At 47.0% G+C, this 25435-nt stretch overlaps 1 protein-coding gene across 4 annotated transcripts in view; it reads right to left on the bottom strand.

Annotated features, from left to right (window-relative positions):
• Window positions 1-1507: 1507 nt before the first annotated feature.
• LOC138651858 (germ cell-specific gene 1-like protein) overlaps window positions 1508-25435 on the bottom strand; it is a 212386-nt gene continuing 188458 nt past the window's right edge. For all 4 annotated transcript variants that reach the window (XM_069742416.1, XM_069742418.1, XM_069742415.1 and 1 more), the window contains 2 exons: window positions 16492-16603; window positions 1508-2134 (listed from right to left, as the gene is read on the bottom strand). In XM_069742416.1, coding sequence (XP_069598517.1) covers window positions 1804-2134; window positions 16492-16603 — 443 coding nt within the window. In that variant the 3' untranslated portion in view covers window positions 1508-1803. The remainder of the gene's footprint in view (window positions 2135-16491; window positions 16604-25435) is intronic.

The following is a 25435-nucleotide window of genomic DNA, read 5'->3' as shown; positions in this document are numbered from 1 at the left end:
TCATGGCTTCTTTGCCTGCTGTTGCTACTGCTGCTGATGTTACTAACAATTTTTTGAAATCTGGAAACTCCAATTTGGGTCTCCATCTGGTGGGTTGCTTGTAGTGGAAAGGGTCTTAGAGCACCATTATACTATTTCTACTCTGGTAAAATTGATTCCACTTTAGTGGTGTGTGACAATATTTTTTTGAAATGTGGAGACTCCAAGTTGGGTCTTCTTCATGTGTGTTGCCTGTACAAGTATGGCTCCCAAAGGTCTGCACTTACTTTCAGTCAACTACCTGTGTTACTATCCGTATGTGGCACCCCAGGAATCCGGATGCCACAGTGGTATTGCCTGCGCAGGCGTGTACTAAGGAGGACATAAAATGAACTTCAATCCAATATTGCGGCCAGCATGCAGCCAGCGGGTAAGGAAAGGGTGAATCAAACACCCCAAAACTTCGCCCATATGACCGAAAACCGGTCCTGCCAAATTCAGGTGACAGGTTCCCTTTAATTTTTGCCAGAGCTGTATATCAAGGTATGATTTTTGAATGTGCGGACTATGTCTTTTTTCTTCAGTTCTGTCACATATTATGGCCTTTATTCTCTGGCTGTAGAGATTATTCATTAGATTATTCATTTAAAAGTAACTTATCTTTTTTGTGGTGGTGAAAGATGTTGAGAAAAAAAACATGACGAGTTGTACTTTTGAACGACACCATTGGTTTTAACATATCGTGTACTGGAAAAAAGGAAAAAAATTCCAAGTGCGGTGAAATTGCAAAAAAGTGCAATCCCACAGGTGTTGTAGGCTTATTTTTGCATGCCCAGCTGATGTTTTTAATGATACCATTTTGGTGCAGATACGATCTTTTGATTGCCCATTATTGTACTTTAATACAATGTCGCGGCAACCAAAAAAAGTAATTCTGGCGTTTTTACTTTTTTTTCGTTACACCATTTAGTGATTGGGTTAATTCTTTTTTTATATTGATAGATCGGGTGATTCTGAATGTGGCGATACCAAATATGTGTATGTTTCATTTTTTTTTTTTTTTTATTGTTTTATTTTGAATGGGGTGAAAGGGGGGGTGATTTGAACTTTTATATTATTTTATTTTTTAATATTTTTAAAAACTTTTTTTTAACTTTTGCCAACCAATCGGTGACCGGCGATCATGTGATGGGGTCACTGATGGGTGGAATTTCCAGAGCGCTTGCTGGAAGCGTGCGTTAAATGCCACTGCCAGAGATTTACAGTGGCATTTAACTAGTTAACAGCCTTGGGTGGATCTCAATTCCACCCGCAGCTGTTAGAGACATGTTAGCTGTTCAAAACAGCTGACGTGTTGGAAAACATGTGGGCTCAGCGCCAGAGCCAACGTCAAAGGGAAGGAATCCGACATGGCGTACCAGTTTCATCATGAGCTAGACAAACAGGACTATGGAGCAGCAAAAGAGAGACTAAATGAAGTTACTGGTGGGAAAAAGGATCTAAATACAAAAGGCCACACAACACCACATTAAAATGCAAAAGGTAAGATTTTAATTGTATTTTACAACATGACTTCTCCTATGCTATATCTGTCATTGATGATAATGTTATTCTATCAGCTTGCAACAATATACTGTATACTCATCTGGAAAAAGTTCTGGGATGGAGACATTTCTAGTACATGCCTCTCAATATATTTCTGTGTTAAATGAAATAATTTCTATTTATCACAATACAGCTATGTAATTCACGGAGGCAGATAAGCATTATAGGTTACATTAGGCTATGCTTGTATGTCATGTGCAACCTGATTTCACATTTCGGTCAACATTGTTCTCCATCATCCTCTACTTCAATGCTTCTTTCCACTTCTTTGGCTGCACCTGGTAGATCAGTGATGCTGCCAATATCCACAAAGACTGGGCTGCCAATTCCCTTGTGCCAGTTTAATGGGTCTTCCAGGGAGCCACTAACGGAGAAAATGTACTTCTCCCAGAGAAAACGCACCATTTCAGAGTCCAGGAAAGGGTTGCATTCTCGTACATTCTTCTCAAATATCCTTCTTCTGTACTTAAATTCCAGAATTGTTTTAGTGTACGTGTTGAGCGTAAGAACAGAGGCTGACATGCATAGTGTAAAGGATAGCCAGGCCAGGCTGGAAAGAAAACAAGAAAATCATCATTAAAAACTGTTATGGGTGTAAGTCATAAAGAAATGACACAAGCAAGCAATGAAAATACTCTTAAAGGTAATACAATGAAATTGGATGTGACCCTCCTACCCAAGCCAACAATTATAATTATGTCCTGTAGTCAGATTATGTGCGCATTTAGACCGACCAATAATCGGGAAACAAACAGTCCTAGAAATACTAATTTCTCAATCATCGTCCTTTCTAAATAAGCAAGCAATCACCCAACAAATGAACAAAATGAGTAAGCTTAAAAATAATCATTCTTGGCAGCACATCATCCTGTGTAATCAGATGATGCGCTGTCGATAACATGATGTTCTATGTAGATAGACTGATTATATTAATGATTATTGTTGATTGTTATAAGTGCATAGAAGTGCGGTCAGCCTGGCTAAATGTGCCAATAAGCAACTTCTGATCGGCTTGCATTTAGCTGGTTGGCAGTCTATTTTTTGCAGTCATTCTAACACACAACCTTTTAAAGCCTGAAGCCTGCATTGTCACCTTTTTTCTAGCTTAAATTACTGCATTAAAACTTAAACTGCTTGTAATACTGTATGTATGAACATGCTCCGCCCACATCAGCCATGTTTACTAGGCGGTGCGCCATTAAGGCCGCCGCTGCCCCTGGGCAGCTTAAGCTTTGCTCAGTTAAAACTGCTGAGATTTGGGTTCTTCTGCCCTCTGTTTTGTCACTTAGGTTGTTAACTTCCATTAGTTCTCTGCTGATGCCAGGCGTGGATTCCTTCCTATTTAAACCCCCAGCATTCAGTGCATGGCTGTCAGCTCCAACTTTGCTTCTGGTTTTGTTGTAGCTGCAGTATTATTAGTGAATCTCCTGATATTGACCCACAGACTGATCTTGTACTTTCCTCTTGCAGCACAATTCTGCCTATGTTTCTGTACTTTCTGGTTTTGTGACATACTAACATGGTAACAGTACCCAGGTAGAGGCTAAATAATAAAATTGTCATATATCCTCATATTTAGAAATGCTCATTATTCCTTATCTGCTACTTTCTGGTCCTATATTTCGTGGTAAAGTCATCATTCACATATCAGACACATGCAACAAGCACTGCTAACACATCAGACACATGCAGCACACACACCGCTCACACATCAGACACATGCAGCACACACACCGCTCACACATCAGACACATGCAGCACACACACCGCTCACACATCAGACACATGCAGCACACACACCACTCACACATCAGACACATGCAGCACGCACACCACTCACACATCAAACACATGCAGCACGCACACCACTCACACATCAGACACATGCAGCACGCACACCACTCACACATCAGACACATGCAGCACGCACACCACTCACACATCAAACACATGCAGCACGCACACCACTCACACATCAGACACATGCAGCACACACACCGCTCACACATCAGACACATGCAGCACACACACCGCTCACACATCAGACACATGCAGCACACACACCGCTCACACATCAGACACATGCAGCACACACACCACTCACACATCAGACACATGCAGCACGCACACCACTCACACATCAAACACATGCAGCACGCACACCACTCACACATCAGACACATGCAGCACACACACCGCTCACACATCAGACACATGAAGGACATATTCCTCTCACACATCAGACACATAAAGGACACACACCGCTGACACATCAGACACATACAGGACACACACCACTCACACATCAGACACATGCAGCACACACCCCACTCACACATCAGACACATGCAGCACACACACCGCTCACACATCAGACACATGAAGGACATACTCCACTCACACATCAGACACATACAGGACACACACCGCTCACACATCAGACACATACAGGACACACACTGCTCACACATCAGACACATGCAGCACACACACCACTCACACATCAGACACATACAGGACACACACCGCTCACACATCAGACACATACAGGACACACACCACTCACACATCAAACACATGCAGCACGCACACCACTCACACATCAGACACATACAGGACACACACTGCTCACACATCAGACACATGCAGCACACACACCGCTCACACATCAGACACATGAAGGACATATTCCTCTCACACATCAGACACATACAGGACACACACCGCTCACACATCAGACACATGCAGCACACACACCGCTCACACATCAGACACATGAAGGACATATTCCTCTCACACATCAGACACATACAGGACACACACCGCTGACACATCAGACACATACAGGACACACACCACTCACACATCAGACACATGCAGCACACACCCCACTCACACATCAGACACATGCAGCACACACACCACTCACACATCAGACACATGAAGGACATACTCCACTCACACATCAGACACATACAGGACACACACCGCTCACACATCAGACACATGAAGGACATACTCCACTCACACATCAGACACATACAGGACACACACCGCTCACACATCAGACACATGCAGCACACACACCGCTCACACATCAGACACATGCAGCACACACCGCTCACACATCAGACACATGCAGCACACACACCACTCACACATCAGACACATGCAGCACACACATGGCTCACACATCAGACACATGCAGCACACACACCACTCACACATCAGACACATGCAGCACACACACGGCTCACACATCAGACACATGCAGCACACACACCGCTCACACATCAGACACATGCAGCACACACACCGCTCACACATCAGACACATGCAGCACACACACCGCTCACACATCAGACACATGCAGCACACACACCACTCACACATCAGACACATGCAGCACACACACCGCTCACACATCAGACACATGAAGGACATATTCCACTCACACATCAGACACATACAGGACACACACCGCTCACACATCAGACACATACAGGACACACACTGCTCACACGTCAGACACATACAGGACACACACCACTCACACATCAGACACATGCAGCACACACCCCACTCACACATCAGACACATGCAGCACACACACCGCTCACACATCAGACACATGCAGGATACATACCACTCACACATCAGACACATGCAGCACACACACCACTCACACATCAGACACATGCAGCACACACATGGCTCACACATCAGACACATGCAGCACACACACCACTCACACATCAGACACATGCAGGATACATACCGCTAACATATCAGACACATGCAGCACTCACATCGCTCACACATCAGACACATGCAGCACACACACCACTCACACATCAGCCACATGCATGATACATACCGCTAAGGCTACTTTCACACTTGCGTCTTCTGACGGATGTCGCAATGCGTCGTTTTGGAGAAAAAACGCATCCTGCAAAGTTGCCCGCAGGATGCGTTTTTTCTTATAGACTTGCATTAGCGACGCATTGCGACGTATGGCCACATGTCGTATCCGTCTTGCGACGGATGTGTCATGTTTTGGCGGACCGTCGGCACAAAAAACGTTACATGTAACTTTTTTTGTGCGACATGTCCGCCATTTCCGACCGCGCATGTGCATCCGGAACTCCGCCCCCTCCTCCCCGGACATTACAATGGGGCAGCGGATGCATTGACAAACTGCATCCGCTGCCCCCGTTGTTCATTTATTTCACAACGTCCGTTGGTACGTCTGCAGCACACACACCACTCACACATCAGCCACATGCAGGATACATACCGCTAACATATCAAACGCATGCAGCACTCACATCGCTCACACATCAGACACATGCAGCCCACACACCGCTTACACATCAGACACATACAGGACACACACCGTTCACACATCAGACACATGCAGGACACACACCGCTCACACATCAGCCACATGCAGCACACACACCACTCACACATCAGACACACACTGCTCACACATCAGCCACATACAGGACACACACCGCTCACACATCAGACACATGCAGCACACACAGCTCACATATCAGACACACACTGCTCACACAACAGCCACATACAGGACAGACACCGCTCACACATCAGACACATGCAGCACACACATGGCTCACACATCAGACACATGCAGCACACACACGGCTCACACATCAGACACATGCAGCACACACACCACTCACACATCAGACACATGCAGGACACACAGCTCACATATCAGACACACACTGCTCACACATCAGCCACATACAGGACTCACACCACTCACACATCAGACACATGCAGCACACACATGGCTCACACATCAGACACATGCAGGACACACACCGCTCACACATCAGACACATGCAGGATGCACACCGCTCACACATCAGCCACATACAGGAGACACACCACTCACACATCAGACACATGCAGCACACACATGGCTCACACATCAGACACATGCAGCACACACACACGGCTCACACATCAGACACATGCAGGACACACACCGCTCACACATCAGACACATGCAGGACACACACTGCTCACACATCAGACACATGCAGGATGCATACCGCTCACACATCAGACACATGCAGGACACACACCGCTCACACATCAGACACATGCAGGACACACACCGCTCACACATCAGACACATACAGGACACACACCGCTCACACATCAGACACATGCAGGATGCACACCGCTCACACATGAGACACATGCAGGACATACACCGCTCACACATCAAACACATGCAGGACACACACCGCTCACACATCAGACACATACAGGACACACACAGCTCACACATCAGACACATGCAGGACACACACCGCTCACACATCAGACACATGCAGGACACACACCGCTCACACATCAGACACATACAGGACACACACCGCTCACACATCAGACACATGCAGGATGCACACCGCTCACACATGAGACACATGCAGGATGCACACCGCTCACACATGAGACACATGCAGGACATACACCGCTCACACATCAAACACATGCAGGACACACACCGCTCACACATCAGACACATACAGGACACACACAGCTCACACATCAGACACATGCAGGACACACACCGCTCACACATCAGACACATGCAGGACACACACCGCTCACACATCAGACACATACAGGACACACACCGCTCACACATCAGACACATGCAGGATGCACACCGCTCACACATGAGACACATGCAGGATGCACACCGCTCACACATGAGACACATGCAGGACATACACCGCTCACACATGAGACACATGCAGGATGCACACCGCTCACACATCAGACACATGCAGGACATACACCGCTCACACATCAAACACATGCAGGACACACACCGCTCACACATCAGACACATACAGGACACACACCGCTCACACATCAGACACATGCAGGACACACACCGCTCACACATCAGACACATGCAGGACACACACCGCTCACACATCAGACACATGCAGCACACACACCACTCACACATCAGACACATACAGGACACACACCGCTCACACATCAGACACATGCAGCACACACACCGCTGACACATCAGACACATACAGGACACACACCGCTCACACATCAGACACATACAGGACAGACACCGCTCACACATCAGACACATGCAGGACACACACCGCTCACACATCAGACACATACAGGACACACACCGCTCACACATCAGACACATACAGGACACACACCGCTCACACATCAGACACATGCAGGACACACACCGCTCACACATCAGACACATGCAGGACACACACCGCTCACACATCAGACACATACAGGACACACACCGCTCACACATCAGACACATACAGGACACACACCGCTCACACATCAGACACATGCAGGACGCACACCGCTCACACATCAGACACATGCAGGACACACACCGCTCACACATCAGACACATGCAGGACACACACCGCTCACACATCAGACACATACAGGACACACACCGCTCACACATCAGACACATGCAGGACACACACCGCTCACACATCAGACACATGCAGCACACACACCACTCACACATCAGACACATACAGGACACACACCGCTCACACATCAGACACATACAGGACACACACCGCTCACACATCAGACACATGCAGGACACACACCGCTCACACATCAGACACATACAGGACACACACCGCTCACACATCAGACACATGCAGGATGCACACCGCTCACACATGAGACACATGCAGGACACACACCGCTCACACATCAGACACATGCAGGACACACACCGCTCACACATCAGACACATAGTTACATAGTTACATAGTTATTAAGGTTGAAGGAAGACTATAAGTCCATCTAGTTCAACCCATAGCCTAACCTAAAATGCCCTAACATGTTGATCCAGAGGAAGGCAAAAAAAAACCCATGTGGCAAAGAGTAAGCTCCACATTGGGGAAAAAAATTCCTTCCCGACTCCACATACGGCAATCAGACTAGTCATAGTACACGCCTGGGCAAGGCAAGATTGCCTTGTGCAGGCATGTACTACGGAGGACAGAGAATGAACTTCAATCAAATATTGCAGCCAGCATGCAGCCAGTGGGTAAGGAAAGGGTGAATCAAAAACCCCAAAACCCCGCCTCCATGGCTGAAGATTGTTCCCTCCAAATTCAGGTGACAGTGTCCCTTTAAGTCTTTTTATCTTTTAGATTTTACATCAAAAATTTAGATTTCAACTTTTATATATCATTTTAATTTTATGTTTTTTTTACATTTTCATTAGTCCCCATAGGGGACTTGAACGTGTGATTGCTTGATTGCCTATACAAGACACCACAATACTGTAGTATTGCAGTTTATTGTATAGATATCAGTCTCCTGTGAAGTGGATTCAGCTCATGAGCCTGCTCGTTACACTTACTATGATACACAGCCGCTATACAGTTAGGGCCAGAAATATTTGGACAGTGACACAATTTTCGCGAGTTGGGCTCTGCATGCCACCACATTGGATTTGAATTGAAACCTCTACAACAGAATTCAAGTGCAGATTGTAACGTTTAATTTGAAGGGTTGAACAAAAATATCTGATAGAAAATGTAGGAATTGTACACATTTCTTTACAAACACTCCACATTTTAGGAGGTCAAAAGTAATTGGACAAATAAACATAACCCAAACAAAATATTTTTATTTTCAATATTTTGTTGCAAATCCTTTGGAGGCAATCACTGCCTTAAGTCTGGAACCCATGGACATCACCAAACGCTGGGTTTCCTCCTTCTTAATGCTTTGCCAGGCCTTTACAGCCGCAGCCTTCAGGTCTTGCTTGTTTGTGGGTCTTTCCGTCTTAAGTCTGGATTTGAGCAAGTGAAATGCATGCTCAATTGGGTTTAGATCTGGAGATTGACTTGGCCATTGCAGAATGTTCCACTTTTTGGCACTCATGAACTCCTGGGTAGTTTTGGCTGTATGCTTGGGGTCATTGTCCATCTGTACTATGAAGCGCCGTCAACTTTGCAGCATTTGGCTGAATCTGGGCTGAAAGTATATCCCGGTACACTTCAGAATTCATCCGGCTACTCTTGTCTGCTCTTATGTCATCAATAAACACAAGTGACCCAGTGCCATTGAAAGCCATGCATGCCCATGCCATCACGTTGCCTCCACCATGTTTTACAGAGGATGTGGTGTGCCTTGGATCATGTGCCTTCCCTTTCTTCTCCAAACTTTTTTCTTCCCATCATTCTGGTACAGGTTGATCTTTGTCTCATCTGTCCATAGAATACTTTTCCAGAACTGAGCTGGCTTCTTGAGGTGTTTTTCTGCAAATTTAACTCTGGCCTGTCTATTTTTGGTATTGATGAATGGTTTGCATCTAGATGTGAACCCTTTGTATTTACTGTCATGGAGTTTTCTCTTGACTGCGTATTCCAAAATGGGACCTCCGAGCTACCAGGCCTCTCTTACCACATTGATCCTTGTACCCCCCCTGCCAGGACCAATTGATGCCCCCTTAAATAAAACACAACAATTAATTTCTTTGGATAATTTTGGCCACAGCGGCCATTTTATTAAATAACCAACATAACAACCATTTATACATTTGTATAAAAACTTGAGGGGAGGGTTCTTGGAGCTAATAAATCTGGCACCTAATAGGCAAAGCCCAAAACCAACATGGAAAAACCCCTTCTTTACCCTCAGCCGTAACCACCAGCTCGAGGGCACCATGTAACCCGTTTACCGGGCAAACCAACCCCAAAGCTCCCGAGGTCAAATCCCCGTCCAGAGCCAGTAAACCAGCCAGATCAGCCCCATGAAACCAACTCCAAGAACCCCGCCCCCCGCCAACCACGAGCAGCACTGACCACCTCAGGCTCGCGAGTGCCCCACCACCGCCATGGCCCTCTCCACCCCTTCTTGTATTGCCAACATCCACAAATCCAAACCGATATCATTCAAATGAACGCCATCACTCCTCCAGTAATTTCCCACACCAGCTTCCAAATCAAAATGGCGAACCGCCATCCCCCCGTTACGAGAAACAAAACTCGCCACAGCCCTGTTTAGCTTCACCCGGGCCTTATTGATACCCCTCAAAGAGCGTGCTGCCCTCCACGTTTTCCTGGGCACAATGTCGGACCACACCGTAACCATCCCTGGAAAGGATACCCACAATCGCAAAAGATCATACCGTATATCTCGAATTAGTTCTCTCACCGGCTTAGACTCCAAATCATTACCACCCAAATGTACAACAACAATATCCGGAGAACGATCCAAACTAACCGATCGGGAAAAATTCGGTCAAAAACCCGCGCCACGACATGCCCCGAAAACCCAACCAACGGACCACCACCGCCTCCCTCTGAAATCCCAATTGCCTACCATCGTGTCTAACATCGGCACGAATCACCCCCCAATGCACGAAAGAATGTCCGAAAATCCACGCCAGAAGTGGGGTCCGTCCTGCAAAATACAATAATGATTAATACCCCCCCTAAACAAATAACAAATCAATTACGCACATAAGATAAATAACGATTCGACGACCACCTACCAATACGCCGAATAACCTCCGGACCCAGCCCTAAACCAGCAGCCTCAGATGCTGCCCCAATTCGAAAGGAATGTGTCCCAAATAACGACAGATCCAGGCCCAAACTTGTCAACGCTTGTCTCAGAACTGCCGTAAACTGAAACCGCGATAAAAATTCGCCCTGACGGTGCCGCAAAAGTGGGCCCGACCTATCCGGATCCAGACCCCAATAATCTTCCAAACACCTATGAGGGCACATCGCCCCCCCAATCACTTTTCCTAAAACCACACGCCTACCTTTCCCCAACTGATCAGTCTTCGACCGCCGAATCCAAAAAGCAACCCCACCTGACCAAAATTCAGTATCCCCCGCCAACAAACCCCCAGCTGTGAACCTGCTAGGGGAAACCAGCTCCCCTATTCTCAAAGCCCCTAAAAAAGCTAGCGAAAAAGCCAGTCGAAACAGAACAGCCTCGTAATCAGAACTACATACCTCCCCCAAAGCTACCCCCAAACGCTCCAACATCCCGAAAGACATGGGCCGCCGAGTATCGCACGTTGAAAAACCCCTTCTAAAACCTTTTAATGCCTGCCGAATCAGAAAATTCTTAGTAACATCAACGGAACCCTGAAGCTTAAAACCAAAAGCAACACCAGCTATAAATTTATTCAATTTGGATACGGAACAACCCCATTCCTCCGCCGAACCAATTAAAAGCAACAATGCCATCTCCCTATCACCATCCGATTCGACTGAACCCAACTGTTCCAACCACCCTTCCCACAAATGCCATGACGCCTCATAACCTGACCATGTCCTTCCCGACACTGATGACTGTATCAGCCGACCTCCTCGTCCGCAACAATCTGCCACAAATGAAAAGGGCATGTCGTTCCTGCATCTTCTGCTTCTGGAGCCAACTCCCGGAAACGCTCCCACTGCAAACGAGACAGAGCATCGGCTATAGAGTTTTGCACGCCAGGAACATGTACAGCTGAAATCCATGCATTCAACTCCAAGCACCGCAAAACTAACTCCCGAACCAATTTGATTACCGGAGGGGATGAAGAAGACAGACTATTGATCACCGACACTACACTCGAATTGTCGCAATGAAAACGTATCCGCCTATCCTGAAACGTACTGCCCCAAATGAACACCGAAACCACAATTGGAAACAGCTCCAACAACGCCAAATTTTTTGTAAACCCCGCTTTGCGCCACCAATCCGGCCATCCCCCAACGCTCCACCTTCCAGCACAATAAGCCCCGTATCCAACACTACCAGCCGCATCTGTAAAAATTTCGCAATCAAAATCGTTCAAATCCTCCTGTTGGATCAGGGACCTGCCATTATAGTTGTCCAAAAAACGCCTCCAAACCACCAAATCCTCTCTGTGCTCTTTTTTCAAGCGTACAAAATGATGCGTGGACCGCACTCCGGCCGTAGCTCTCGACAATCTCCTACAAAATATCCTGCCCATCGGCATAATCCGGCACGCAAAGTTTAACCGCCCCAACAGTGACTGAAGCTCTTTCAACGTAACCTTGCGCAGCTTCTCACATCTCATTACCTCTTGCCTTAAGGCTACCAACTTCTCCTCAGGCAAGCGACACTCCATCTTCTCCGAATCTATGAGAATTCCTAAAAAACTCAACACTGTAACAGGTCCCTCCGTTTTATCACGCGCTAAGGGCACCCAAAACTGACCTGCTACCCACTCCATCGTAGCCAACAAATTGCCACACAACAAAGAATCCGGGGGGCCAACGAACAAAAAATCGTCTAAGTAATGAATAACCGACGGAACCTGGGAAACATTCCGAACGACCCACTCCAGAAAAGTACTAAAGGCTTCAAACAGCGGGCAGGAAATTGAACAACCCATCGGCAAACACCTATCCAAGTAGAACCCCCCATTCCAAAAACATCCCAACAGCGGGATACTATCGGGGTGAACCGGAAGCAGACGAAAAGCCGATTCAACATCTGTCTTAGCCATTAACGCGCCTGTGCCATACCTACGCACCCATTACACGGCCGTATCAAAAGAGGTATAAACCACAGAGCAGAGATCATCCGCTATCCCGTCATTAACTGACTGGCCCTTCGGATAAGACAAATGCTGAATAAGGCGAAACTTGTTGGGCTCTTTTTTAGGGACCACCCCAAGCGGCGAAACAACCACCCCCTCTACAGGTAAATCACTAAACGGCCCTGCCATACGCCCCAACTCAACCTCCTTTGCCAATTTTGCCGTAACCACATCCGGCTGCAAGTTAGCCGACCTCAGGTTCTTCTTAGAAAAGGGGATAGCATGAGCCGGATGAGGAATTCTAAACCCCTCAGAAAACCCATCACACAGCAACCTAGCCTTTTCCCTATCCGGATACCTACTTAGATAAGGGGCCATCCTTAGAACCTTCACCGGTGTCACCCCCATGACCGCCTCCCACTCCTGGTTTACCCCTCGCTTTCTTAAAACACTTGGCCGCTCCATGTGAGGCCCCTCCGCAGTGGGAACAGGCATGCTTGAACTTGCATGTGCTGCCATATTTGCATTGGCCGTCATTGAACTGCCAACAAGTCCCTGTTTTGTCCTTAACCCCTTGTGACCCCTGTCCTCCACTTCCCTGTCCCGACTGCTGACCGCTACTCCCTCCACCCCCATGAAAAGGCTGCCCAAACCTCGTCGGAGCCATTACCTTCAACCACAAACCTATATCTTTTTGTTCCCACTTTATCTCGGGTCTAATCGCCTTCCTTTGCCGAAACTGCTCGTCGTAGCGTAACCACGCCTGGCCCCCATACGCCCTGTATGCTTCCCCTATCGCATCGACATAGCAGAACAAACCTGTACAGTTCTCCGGGAACTTTTCGCCTATAACTCCAGCCAAAATAAAAAACGCCTGTTGCCAATTCGCAAACGTCTGCAGTATCAATCGCCAACGCCTCTTCTCCTCCTCCTCCTTTTTGCTATCCTCTTTCTTACCCTTATCCAAATTAAACTTCTCCAGGGGCAACAGGGAAAAAATCTCTACATATTCGTCCTTCCATATTTTCTCCTTAACCTCTTTCTTTAAATGAGCCCCCAACGGCCCCTCAAAACACACGTAAACCTCCCCCTTAGCTCTATCATCCAACTTGATTCTATCCCCTTTTTCCTTATCCGTCTGTACCGACACCGACACCCCCGCCAATGACGCCTGTTCCACCCCACTTGCCCTATCAGATCCGACTCCCCCTCCCGAACCCGTACCAGAAACCGGCAACCAAGCCCCTAACGGAGATGACCGCCCACTACCCCGGCCCTCCCCATCCAATCTCCTCAAAATCTGAGACATACCCGCCAAAAGCTCTCTAACCCCCGGGACCCTCGCGGTGCTGGGCCCACCCATCCCCGCCAAATCGACCCCACCATACCAACTATCCCCAACCCGAGCACCACTATCCCACCCCGCAACAGAATCATTTTCATACTCACCAAGCTGCGCGGGTACTGTGCCCCCGCCAGCCGTGCGATCACCGAACTCCCTCGGGTCGCTCCTGGAACCGGAATCCTCCGCGCCGCTGTGTTGCTCCAGGCCCGCACCCCTGGCCTCCACGTCACCAGGGGGAACCGGAGCAGGTGAGCTGGAACTTTCCCTGGACCTTCTGGGTGACCTGGACCTGGCCGCCACCAGCCCGACTCCGGACCTGTCTTCTTGCCGGGCTCTCCCACGAGCCCCGGCAGCAGCCGACGTTCTTCCACACCGTGCTGGGCCAGGCTGCGGGGTTGAGGTGCGACTGCCCGTCGCTCTGCCTCTTGCCGCGCCGCCTCTGCCAGGCACCCGGGGTGATCCAAACCCCGAGGTACCCGCCGCCACTCCGCTGCTGCTCTCTTGTCCCACCGCTCCCTGAGTCCTGTTCCTCGTCGCCGGTGATGTCGCCGGCGCCGTAGACACCGCCGCTGCCCGCCGGGTACCGCTCCTGCTGGGCGCCGCCATATTGGTGCCGCGAACCGGAAGTCCTCCGGGCACTTCCGGTGCGGCCTGCTCTCCTCCCTGGGCCTGTGCCGCCGCTGCTCCCGGCCGCCATCCAGCGCCCGCAACGCCGGCCGGTGGATTCCTGCTGAAGGACGGGCCGGAGGGGGTAGGTGACCGCCGGCCTGAACGCTCCGCAGGGTCCCTGGAGGGGCTCCGTGGCCGGCGGTTGCCGCGCCCTCCGATCTCCGGCGACAGTCTCTCTGGGGGACGGGTCCTCCTGGATCTGGTCCCCTGGGCTCCCGGGCTGCCCAGCAACGACGCCAGCTTGTCCTCCAGCCAGCCTCCCCGCCGCGATCTCGCCATCTCCCGCAGCTGTCCCATGATCGCGTCTACGGAGGCCATCTTGCACCCGGTCAGCTGTCACGTCTTCTCAGGTCAGATGCTCAAACAGTAATAGCCCCTTTCCCGCACTTTCCACGACCCGCCCCCACCCCCACTAGGCCACCCCTCTACTCCTCCCCATCCCCTGAACCAATCCCTTTTCCCTGCCTTATTATTTAAAAATTGCTCCCCTGCGTTCCCTTGGCAACGCAGTCATGGGGGGCTTTCGTTAACTCCGTTCCTCCAGCCCCCCCTCTTTACTGTTGACTTAGAGACAGATACACCTACTTCACTGAGAGTGTTCTGGACTTCAGTTGATGTTGTGAACGGGTTCTTCTTCACCAAATTAAGTATGTGGCGATCATCCACCACTGTTGTCATCCGTGGACGCCCAGGCCTTTTTGAGTTCCCAAGCTCACCAGTCAATTCCTTTTTTCTCAGAATGTACCCAACTGTTGATTTTGCTACTCCAAGCATGTCTGCTATCTCTCTGATGGATTTTTTCTTTTTTTTCAGCCTCAGGATGTTCTGCTTCACCTCAATTGAGAGTACCTTTGAACGCATGTTGTCTGCTCACAGCAACAGCTTCCAAATGCAAAACCACACACCTGGAATCCACCCCTGACCTTTTAACTACTTCATTGATTACAGGTTAACGAGGGAGACGCCTTCAGAGTTAATTGCAGCCCTTAGAGTCCATTGTCCAATTACTTTTGGTCCCTTGAAAAAGAGGACGCTATGCATTACAGAGCTATGATTCCTAAACCCTTTCTCCGATTTGGATGTGGAAACTATCATATTGCAGCTGGGAGTGTGCACTTTCAGCCCATATTATATATATAATTGTATTTCTGAACATGTTTTTGTAAACAGCTAAAATAACAAAACTTGTGTCACTGTCCAAATATTTCTGGCCCTAACTGTACATGCATGGTGGATGTTGCCAATAGGTTAAAATGTGCAGTTATCTTATAAATTAATATCCATATTGTTAACTTACCCAAAAGACCAACCATAATACCAAGTCTGTGGTCTCCAGTCCTTTGGTCCAAGGTTTACAGTCACCTGAAAAACTGTCATGTACATCATATGGGCCACCATACCAAGAAGTCCTGGTAAATAGAGAATCAGCATTAGTCCTGGTAAATACTTCAGCAATCGTAATTCAGAGTATTGTATCCCTAAAAGACCAGTTACAGAGTTTAACAGCTATAACATTTTAGTTGTTTGTCTGCCCAATTAAATATTGCACTATTTTATGTGACACACAGTTCTGCTATTAAAGGGGTTGTTCCAACTTAAGAACTGAGGTCGTGAAGTGACCAGTTGGCAATGATCAGCGGTGAACATGCACGATCACTGTTCCATTCTAACAGAGCATATCAGAGCCCCATGATTAATTATAATAATCTTTATTTTTATATAGCGCTAACATATTCCGCAGCGCTTTACAGGTTGCACACATTATCATCGCTGTCCCCGTTGGGGCTCACAATCTAAATTCCCTATCAGTATGTCTTTGGAATGTGGGAGGAAACCGGAGTACCCGGAGGAAACCCACGCAAACACGGAGTGAACATACAAACTCTTTGCAGATGTTGTCCTTGGTGGGGCTTGAACCCACTACTCCAGCACGGCAAGGCTGCTGTGCTAACCACTGCGCCACCGTGCTGCCCTGATTAGAACCCAACGATCAGCAAGCACTTTTAGGGATAACTATTCAGCTATCCCCAGTGCCAGGAAATGAATGCCTTCCGTTTTCAACAGTTTCAATAAATTGAGGACTATAAATATTTTCAGATCACCAACATCAAAAAATGAATTTTAGAATGAAAACATCAAATGATATTATATTATTCATCCATGAAGATTAATTAGCTAAGGTCAAGGACATACAATAGTTTGGATATACTGACTGGCTGGCTGACCAAGGTGTGAGATGTAATGGTTCTCACTGACACTGACAACAAGAGTTAAAGATAGAAGTGAGCAAACTATTTGCCCTGGTCCAGAGTCCAGTTTGGCCCTCTGTGGCAGCCGACGAGAGCTGTCTTCATTTGTGTGCCCGACATCCGCAGCCTGGCATCCTTAGAGCTCCTTTCGCTTGTTAGGCCACATGGCATCATGATTAGACCCCGTAGCAGAGCTAGGAAAATCTTTTTGATCCACACAAGTTAAAGAAGGTCTCTCACCATATTTCACAATTTAAACTGTATACATTATTAAATAGATGTGAGATCTTTTGGAGCACCTGGACTGGACCCACAGATCCACGACAACGAACCTCCCAAGGGTGAGCTGACCAGGTAGACCACAGGGAGCGTTAGGGGCAGACCCAAGGGAGACTATTGCCGCAGAAGCTGGAACCCGGAGACAGGTAGTAGGAGGTACAAAATAAAGAAGCTGGGCGTAGGACGGACAGAGCGGGGTAAGATGAAGTACAGTTTGGTAAGAGCTGAGTACAGGCGACACCAAAGGAGCACTGGGAAGGGGAAGACACAAAGAAGCAGGACAGGACAGACTAACAGAGTACGGAGCGGACACTGGGAAGGCTGGACTTGAACGAGGAGACAAGGAAGGAAGACAAGGAAAGGAGGAGGAGAAAAGGAAAGGCAGAGAAGCTGAACTGGCTGGACAGAGTGGAGACTCAGAACAGGCAGAGCAAAGACAAAGGTGGACCTGAGTCACAGAAGCACAAATGACAGACAGGCAAGGAGCAGAAGAAGGAATCGTCTCAAATACATGGAGTGCTGAAGGACTTCCAGGTCACGGTCCTCCAGGATCACAGAGAGGAGATACAGAGCGCATGTAAATCAGAAAGAGGAAGTTGTGGAGTGGGCGGTGCGCACGTGCACCCGACGAGAACCAGGGAGCGGAGAAGAATGAAGGAGAGGATGTGCACCTGCAGGAGGAGCGCGCCGCAGCGGGTAAGTATGAGCGGGGGGAGTGGTGGTGGTCCCGGCAGCAGGCACGGCCACAGAAGTAGTGGTCGTGACAATAGATCTCCTGACCTTATGAGCCATGCCAGACTGCCTAAAACATGCACTTTTTGGAAGTGCATTTGGACAGCATGGTGGATTGCTGTTAAGGGAACTAGAGAAAAAAAAATCTATAAATCTTCAGCATAGCGAGTGTGAGCGAGCTGAGTATGAGCTGAGTGTAAGTGTGAACGACGGTAAGTGTGACTTGTGATTCAGTGACTTTGGAGTCAGGGAGTTTCCAAGGGAGGAATTACTGAATTGCTGTCTGTATTTTATTAATACTTTGTATTTATTTTTTATTTTTTTTTATTTAACTTTTCTGTCTGGAGCAATCCCCATTAGGAAATGTGCTCCACTCTTGTTAATGCCATCCAGTGCACATCTTGCCACATGTATGCAGTCCTTGATCAGCCGGTCGAGGGTGCATACTGCTGTGCGAGATGTGAGCACGTTGTGCATTTGGAAAACCAGATTCTGAATCTAAATGTGCAGCTGGCAACACTGAGATCCATAGACAATATGGAGAGGAGTCTTCTGCTCACGGAGCAGACGCTCAATGGGATAGATGAGGGGGGAATGGTGGGATGGAGCTGCAGGACGATGAAGTAGCAAGCTGGGTGACAGTTAGGAAGCGGGGTAGAGGGAAGAGTGCCAGGGAGGCTAGTCCTGATCTGGAACACCCCAATAAGTTTGCTAAGTTGGCAGATGAGGGGGGTGCCAGTACAGGGGTAGCACTGCTGCAGCCAGGCATGTCCTCTGAAAGCCGGAGGAGTGACTGCTCCAGTAAGGAGGGAAATAGGAGAGCAGGGCAGGCCAGACAGGTGCTGGTAGTGGGTCACTCAATTATTAGGGGAACAGATAGGGCAATCTGTCACAAAGACAGGGACCGTTGAACAGTGTGCTGCCTACCTGGCGCTCGAGTCCGACACATGGCTGATCGGGTGGACAGATTGCTGGGAGGGGCTGGTGAGAACCCAGCGGTCATGGTGCACATTGGCACTAATGACAAAGTTAGAGGTAGGTGTGCAGCGCCCCAGAGATCTGGTTATTGCAGTATGACACTCTGCCACTAAGGGGAGTGATGGTACGTCTGATCGCACTGAAGGAATTCTACTGACCAGATATCACCAAGCACACATTACACTTCACACTCCGGCCACTAGGGGGAGAAAAAGGCTTTATTTATTGGGCCACTCATCACACTGGTAAAACTAGGGGTTGGATAGGAAGTTAGTCAGAAGCTGACTGGGTTGGATTCAGGCAACATCCCGTGGCAGGGGGTGTTGCAGGGAGAAGACAAAGGGGGGTCCCTGTCAGGCGTGGGAACCTGGCAGGCACCTAGTGAACAGAACGTAACGGAACCGCGCCTGCACACCCTGCGGCGGTATCCAAGAGAGAGACACGAAGGGAAGGATATTGTGAAACAGTGTAAACAAGATCAAGCACAAAGGAGAACCAGTAGGAGTCGTGCCGTGAGACTGAGGCAACATCTTACTGAGGCGCGTAGTCGGTGGCCGGAACACCGCGGGAGTAACTGACTCTAGGCCTTACTTCGAACTCCGCAGGACAGTTAATTATAGGTTGGCTGTCTACCTTAAATTTCCTACGAAGACATAGGGGGCAACGCGTGGAGAGGGGCGTCTCTAGGGTCCCGGAAGAGCTCCGAGCCTTCCCATCATACGGGCGCGTCCTAGCCATAACATACCTAGGGGACGAGAAACTAGTAACATCTGGAACAAGCGAGAGAGAATTAGAAAGAACGAACAAACGAGAACAGCAGTTGTGAGGACTATTCCGAATGCTCAGCAGGGTAGCAATACAACACACAGGCGCTAGTGGTAGGCACTGATTTCCACCTGCAAAGGGAACTCTGGATGTGCCCATCGGACCGGCCGGTCTCAGATAGCCCTGTTAAGCGTGTTCTGGATTGAGGATCCTGAAGTCTTCAGTAAAGAGGTAAAGAGACTGCAATCTTGTGTCCTCGTAATTGACTGCACCTCACGCCATCACCATCCACCTTACTGGGAAGCCCTGGGGACATACTTCACCTGTGGGAAGGTACACCATCTAGCTGCCATTCCATCACCCCAGCGGACCTCACAGCAGCGTCGGTCACCCTGACCGAACACCACAGGTGGCATCACGAATCCCTGACAGACTGTACCACCTTTATTGGACGCCCCTTAGCAGGGTTGCGGACCGGGTCTAGCCACCGTGACAGCCTCAGAACCGAACCAGAGAGGCCCGGTACCGAGAACTCGTGGCCCTGTGTCTGGGGGCGCTCCAGGTGGAAGGTCCTTAAAGATGATTTCAGGGAATTAGGCTGCAAGCTGAAAGCAAGGACCTCCAACGTGGTATTTTCCGATATACTGCCTGTACCACGTGCCACGCCAGAGAGGCAACGGGAAATTAGGGAGGTTAATAAGTGGCTCAAGAATTGGTGTAGGAAGGAGGGGTTTGGGTTCCTGCAGAACTGGGCCGACTTCTCAGTTGGCTACAAGCTCTACGCTAGGGACGGGCTGCACCTCAATGGGGAGGGTGCAGCTGTGTTGGGGGAGAAAATGGCTAGAAGGTTGGAGGAGTGTTTAAACTAGGAATTGGGGGGGAGGGTATTCATTTTATAGGAGGGGAAGATAGTGCAGACAGAGACCTGGGCACAAATAAGGAAGTTGGGGGTGGCGGTGGCATGGGAGGTGGGGTTAGAACAGTTAATAATTTAAGAAAGAATAGAGGTGCAGAGAGATTCATAAAATGTATGTACACTAATGCCAGAAGCCTCGCCAACAAAATGGACGAATTAGAACTAATGTTGGAGCATAATTATGATATGGTGGGGATATCTGAGACATGGCTGGATGAGAGCCATGACTGGGCTGTTAACTTGCAGGGCTATAGCCTGTTCAGAAATGACCGTACAGATAAACGAGGGGGTGGGGTGTGTCTATATGTAAAATCGTCCTTAAAACCCATCCTGCGTGATAATATAGGTGAATTTAATGAAAATGTAGAATCCCTGTGGGTGGAGATAAGGGGAGGGGGGGAAAATAATAAATTACTGATAGGGTTTTGTTATAAATCTCTAAAAATAATGGAAGCAATGGAGAATATCCTCATAAAGCAAATAGATGAAGCTGCGACTCAAGGAGAAGTCATTATTATGGGGGACTTCAACTACCCTGAAATAGATTGGGGAACAGAAACCTGCAGTTCCAGCAAAGGTAATCGGTTTTTGACAACTATGAGAGACAATTACCTTTCACAACTGGTTCAGGACCCAACAAGAAGGAGGGAACTGCTAGACCTAATATTAACCAACAGGCCAGACCGCATATCAAATATAAGGGTTGGGGGTCACTTGGGAAATAGCGATCACAAAATAATAAGTTTTCATGTATCCTTTAAAAAGATGTGTAATAGAGAGGTTACAAGGACACTAAACTTCAGGAGGGCAAATTTCCAACGGATGAGAGAGGATCTTGGTGCAATTAACTGGGACGATATCCTGAGACACAAAAATACACAAAGAAAATGGGAGACATTTATTAGCATCCTGGCTAGGACCTGTGCACAGTATATACCGTATGGGAATAAACATACTAGAAATAGGAGGAAACCAATATGGCTAAATAGAGCTGTAAGGGGCGCAATAAGTGACAAAAAGAAAGCATTTAGAGAATTAAAGGAAGTAGGTAGTGATGAGGCATTAAATGAATACAGAAAATTAAATAAATTCTGTAAAAAGCAAATCAAGGCAGCAAAGATTGAGACGGAGAGACTCATTGCCAGAGAGAGTAAAAATAATCCTAAAATATTCTTTAACTACATAAATAGTAAGAAACTAAAAAATGATAGTGTTGGCCCCCTTAAAAATAGTCTGGGTGAAATGGTGGATGAGGATGAGGAAAAAGCCAATATGCTAAATGACTTTTTTTCATCAGTATTTACACAAGAAAATCCCATGGCAGACAAAATGACTAGTGATAAAAATTCCCAATTAAATGTCACCTGCTTAACCCAGCAGGAAGTACGGCAGCGTCTAAAAATCACTAAAATTCACAAATCTCCGGGCCCGGATGGGATACACCCTCGAGTACTGCAGGAATTAAGTACAGTCATTGATAGACCATTATTTTTAATCTTTAAAGACTCCATAATAACCGGGTCTGTACCACAGGACTGGCGTATAGCAAATATGGTGCCAATATTCAAAAAGGGGACAAAAACTGAACTCGGAAATTATAGGCCAGTAAGCTTAACCTCTACTGTGGGTAAAATCCTGAAGGGCATTTTAAGGGATGCTATACTGGAGTATCTGAAGAGGAATAACCTCATGACCCAGTATCAGCACGGGTTTACTAGAGACCGTTCATGTCAGACTAATTTGATCAGTTTCTATGAAGAGGTAAGTTCTGAATTGGACCAAGGGAACCCAGTGGACGTAGTTTATATGGACTTTTCAAAAGCTTTTGATACGGTGCCACACAAAAGGTTGATACATAAAATGAGAATAATGGGGATAGGGGAAAATATGTGCAAGTGGGTTGAGAGCTGGCTCAGGGATAGGAAACAAAGGGTGGTTATTAATGGAACACACTCGGACTGGGTAGCGGTTAGCAGTGGGGTACCACAGGGGTCAGTATTGGGCCCTCTTCTTTTTAACATATTAATGACCTTGTAGGGGGCATTCAGAGTAGAATTTCAATATTTGCAGATGACACTAAACTCTGCAGGGTAATCAATACAGAGGAGGACAATTTTAAATTACAGGATGATTTATGTAAACTAGAAGCTTGGGCTGATAAATGGCAAATGAGCTTTAATGGGGATAAATGTAAGGTCATGCACTTGGGTAGAATAAGATGTATAACGATGTGCTTAATTCTAAAACTCTGGGCAAAACCGTCAATGAAAAAGACCTGGGTGTATGGGTGGATGACAAACTCATATTCAGTGGCCAGTGTCAGGCAGCTGCTACAAAGGCAAATAAAATAATGGGATGCATTAAAAGAGGCATAGATGCTCATGAGGAGAATATAATTTTACCTCTATACAAGTCACTAGTTCGACCACACTTAGAATACTGTGCACAGTTCTGGTCTCCGGTGTATAAGAAAGACATAGCTGAACTAGAGCGGGTGCAGAGAAGAGCGACCAAGGTTATTAGAGGACTGGGGGGTCTGCAATACCAAGATAGGTTATTACACTTGGGGCTATTTAGTTTGGAAAAACAAAGACTAAGGGGTGATCTTATGTTAATGTATAAATATGAGGGGACAGTACAACGACCTTTCTGATGATCTTTTTAATCATAGACCTGAAACCGGGACAAGGGGGCATCCTCTGCGTTTGGAGGAAAAAAGGTTTAAGCATAATAACAGACGCGGATTCTTTACTGTAAGAGCAGTGAGACTATGGAACTCTCTGCCGTATGATGTTGTAATGAGTGATTCATTACTTAAATTTAAGAGGGGACTGGATACCTCTCTGGAAAAGTATAATGTTACAGGGTATATATACTAGATTCCTTGATAGGGCGTTGATCCAGGGAACTAGTCTGATTGCCGTATGTGGAGTCGGGAAGGAATTTTTTTCCCCAATGTGGAGCTTACTCTTTACCACATGGGTTTTTTTTGCCTTCCTCTGGATGAACATGTTAGGGCATGTTAGGTTAGGCTATGGGTTGAACTAGATGGACTTATAGTCTTCCTTCAACCTTGATAACTATGTAACTATGTAATACACAGCCATTCTACAATGGCTGTTTAAAGTAATTACACCAGCCTCATTAGGGCTAAGAAATCTATTTAATAGCATACACAGTTTTTGCTATGGAATCTGGTGACAGATCTCCATTGGTGATAAAGTTTTAATAACAACAAGGATATACAGTATATATACGTCTGGAGCATTCATGCCTAAGGCTGCTTAACGCAATTATTTTCCTGCACAGAGCTCATTTCCACACTGTGTGCACAATTATTAGGCAATTTGTATTTTTTATGATTCATTTTATTATTGAACATCTCCACTGCTGTCAGTCAATGCAAGGGTTAAAATAAATCTGAAAGCTGAATATTAAAGTAAAAGTGAGGTTTTTGTCTTATGAGAATGTCTCTGTATGCAGAATTATTATGCTACTAAATAAAAAATGTGAATTTTCCTATCTCAATTGTTTGGTTTCTTTAACCCCTTCATGACCCAGCCTATTTTGACCTTAAAGACCTTGCCGTTTTTTGCAATTCTGACCAGTGTCCCTTTATGAGGTAATAACTCAGGAACGCTTCAACGGATCCTAGCGGTTCTGCGATTGTTTTTTCGTGACATATTGGGCTTCATGTTAGTGGTAAATTTAGGTCAATAAATTATGCGTTTGTGATAAAAACGGAAATTTGGCAAAAATTTTGAAAATTTCGCAATTTTCACATTTTGAATTTTTATTCTGTTAAACCAGAGAGTTATGTGACACAAAATAGTTAATAAATAACATTTCCCACATGTTTACTTTACATCAGCACAATTTTGGAAACAAAATTTTTTTTTGCTAGGAAGTTATAAGGGTTAAAATTTGACCAGCGATTTCTCATTTTTACAACGAAATTTACAAAACCATTTTTTTAGGGACCACCTCACATTTGAAGTCAGTTTGAGGGGTCTATATGGCTGAAAATACCCCAAAGTGACACCATTCTAAAAACTGCACCCCTCAAGGTACTCAAAACCACATTCAAGAAGTTTATTAACCCTTCAGGTGCTTCACAGCAGCAGAAGCAACATGGAAGGAAAAAATGAACATTTAACTTTTTAGTCACAAAAATTATCTTTTAGCAACAATTTTTTTATTTTCCCAATGGCAAAAGGAGAAACTGAACCACGTAAGTTGTTGTCCAATTTGTCCTGAGTACGCTGATACCTCATATGTGGGGGTAAACCACTGTTGGGCGCACGGCAGGGCTTGGAAGGGAA

This window comes from Ranitomeya imitator, chromosome 10, assembly GCF_032444005.1.
Source record: "Ranitomeya imitator isolate aRanImi1 chromosome 10, aRanImi1.pri, whole genome shotgun sequence".
NCBI lineage: Eukaryota > Metazoa > Chordata > Amphibia > Anura > Dendrobatidae > Ranitomeya > Ranitomeya imitator.
This window is presented reverse-complemented; position numbering and strand designations above follow the sequence as displayed.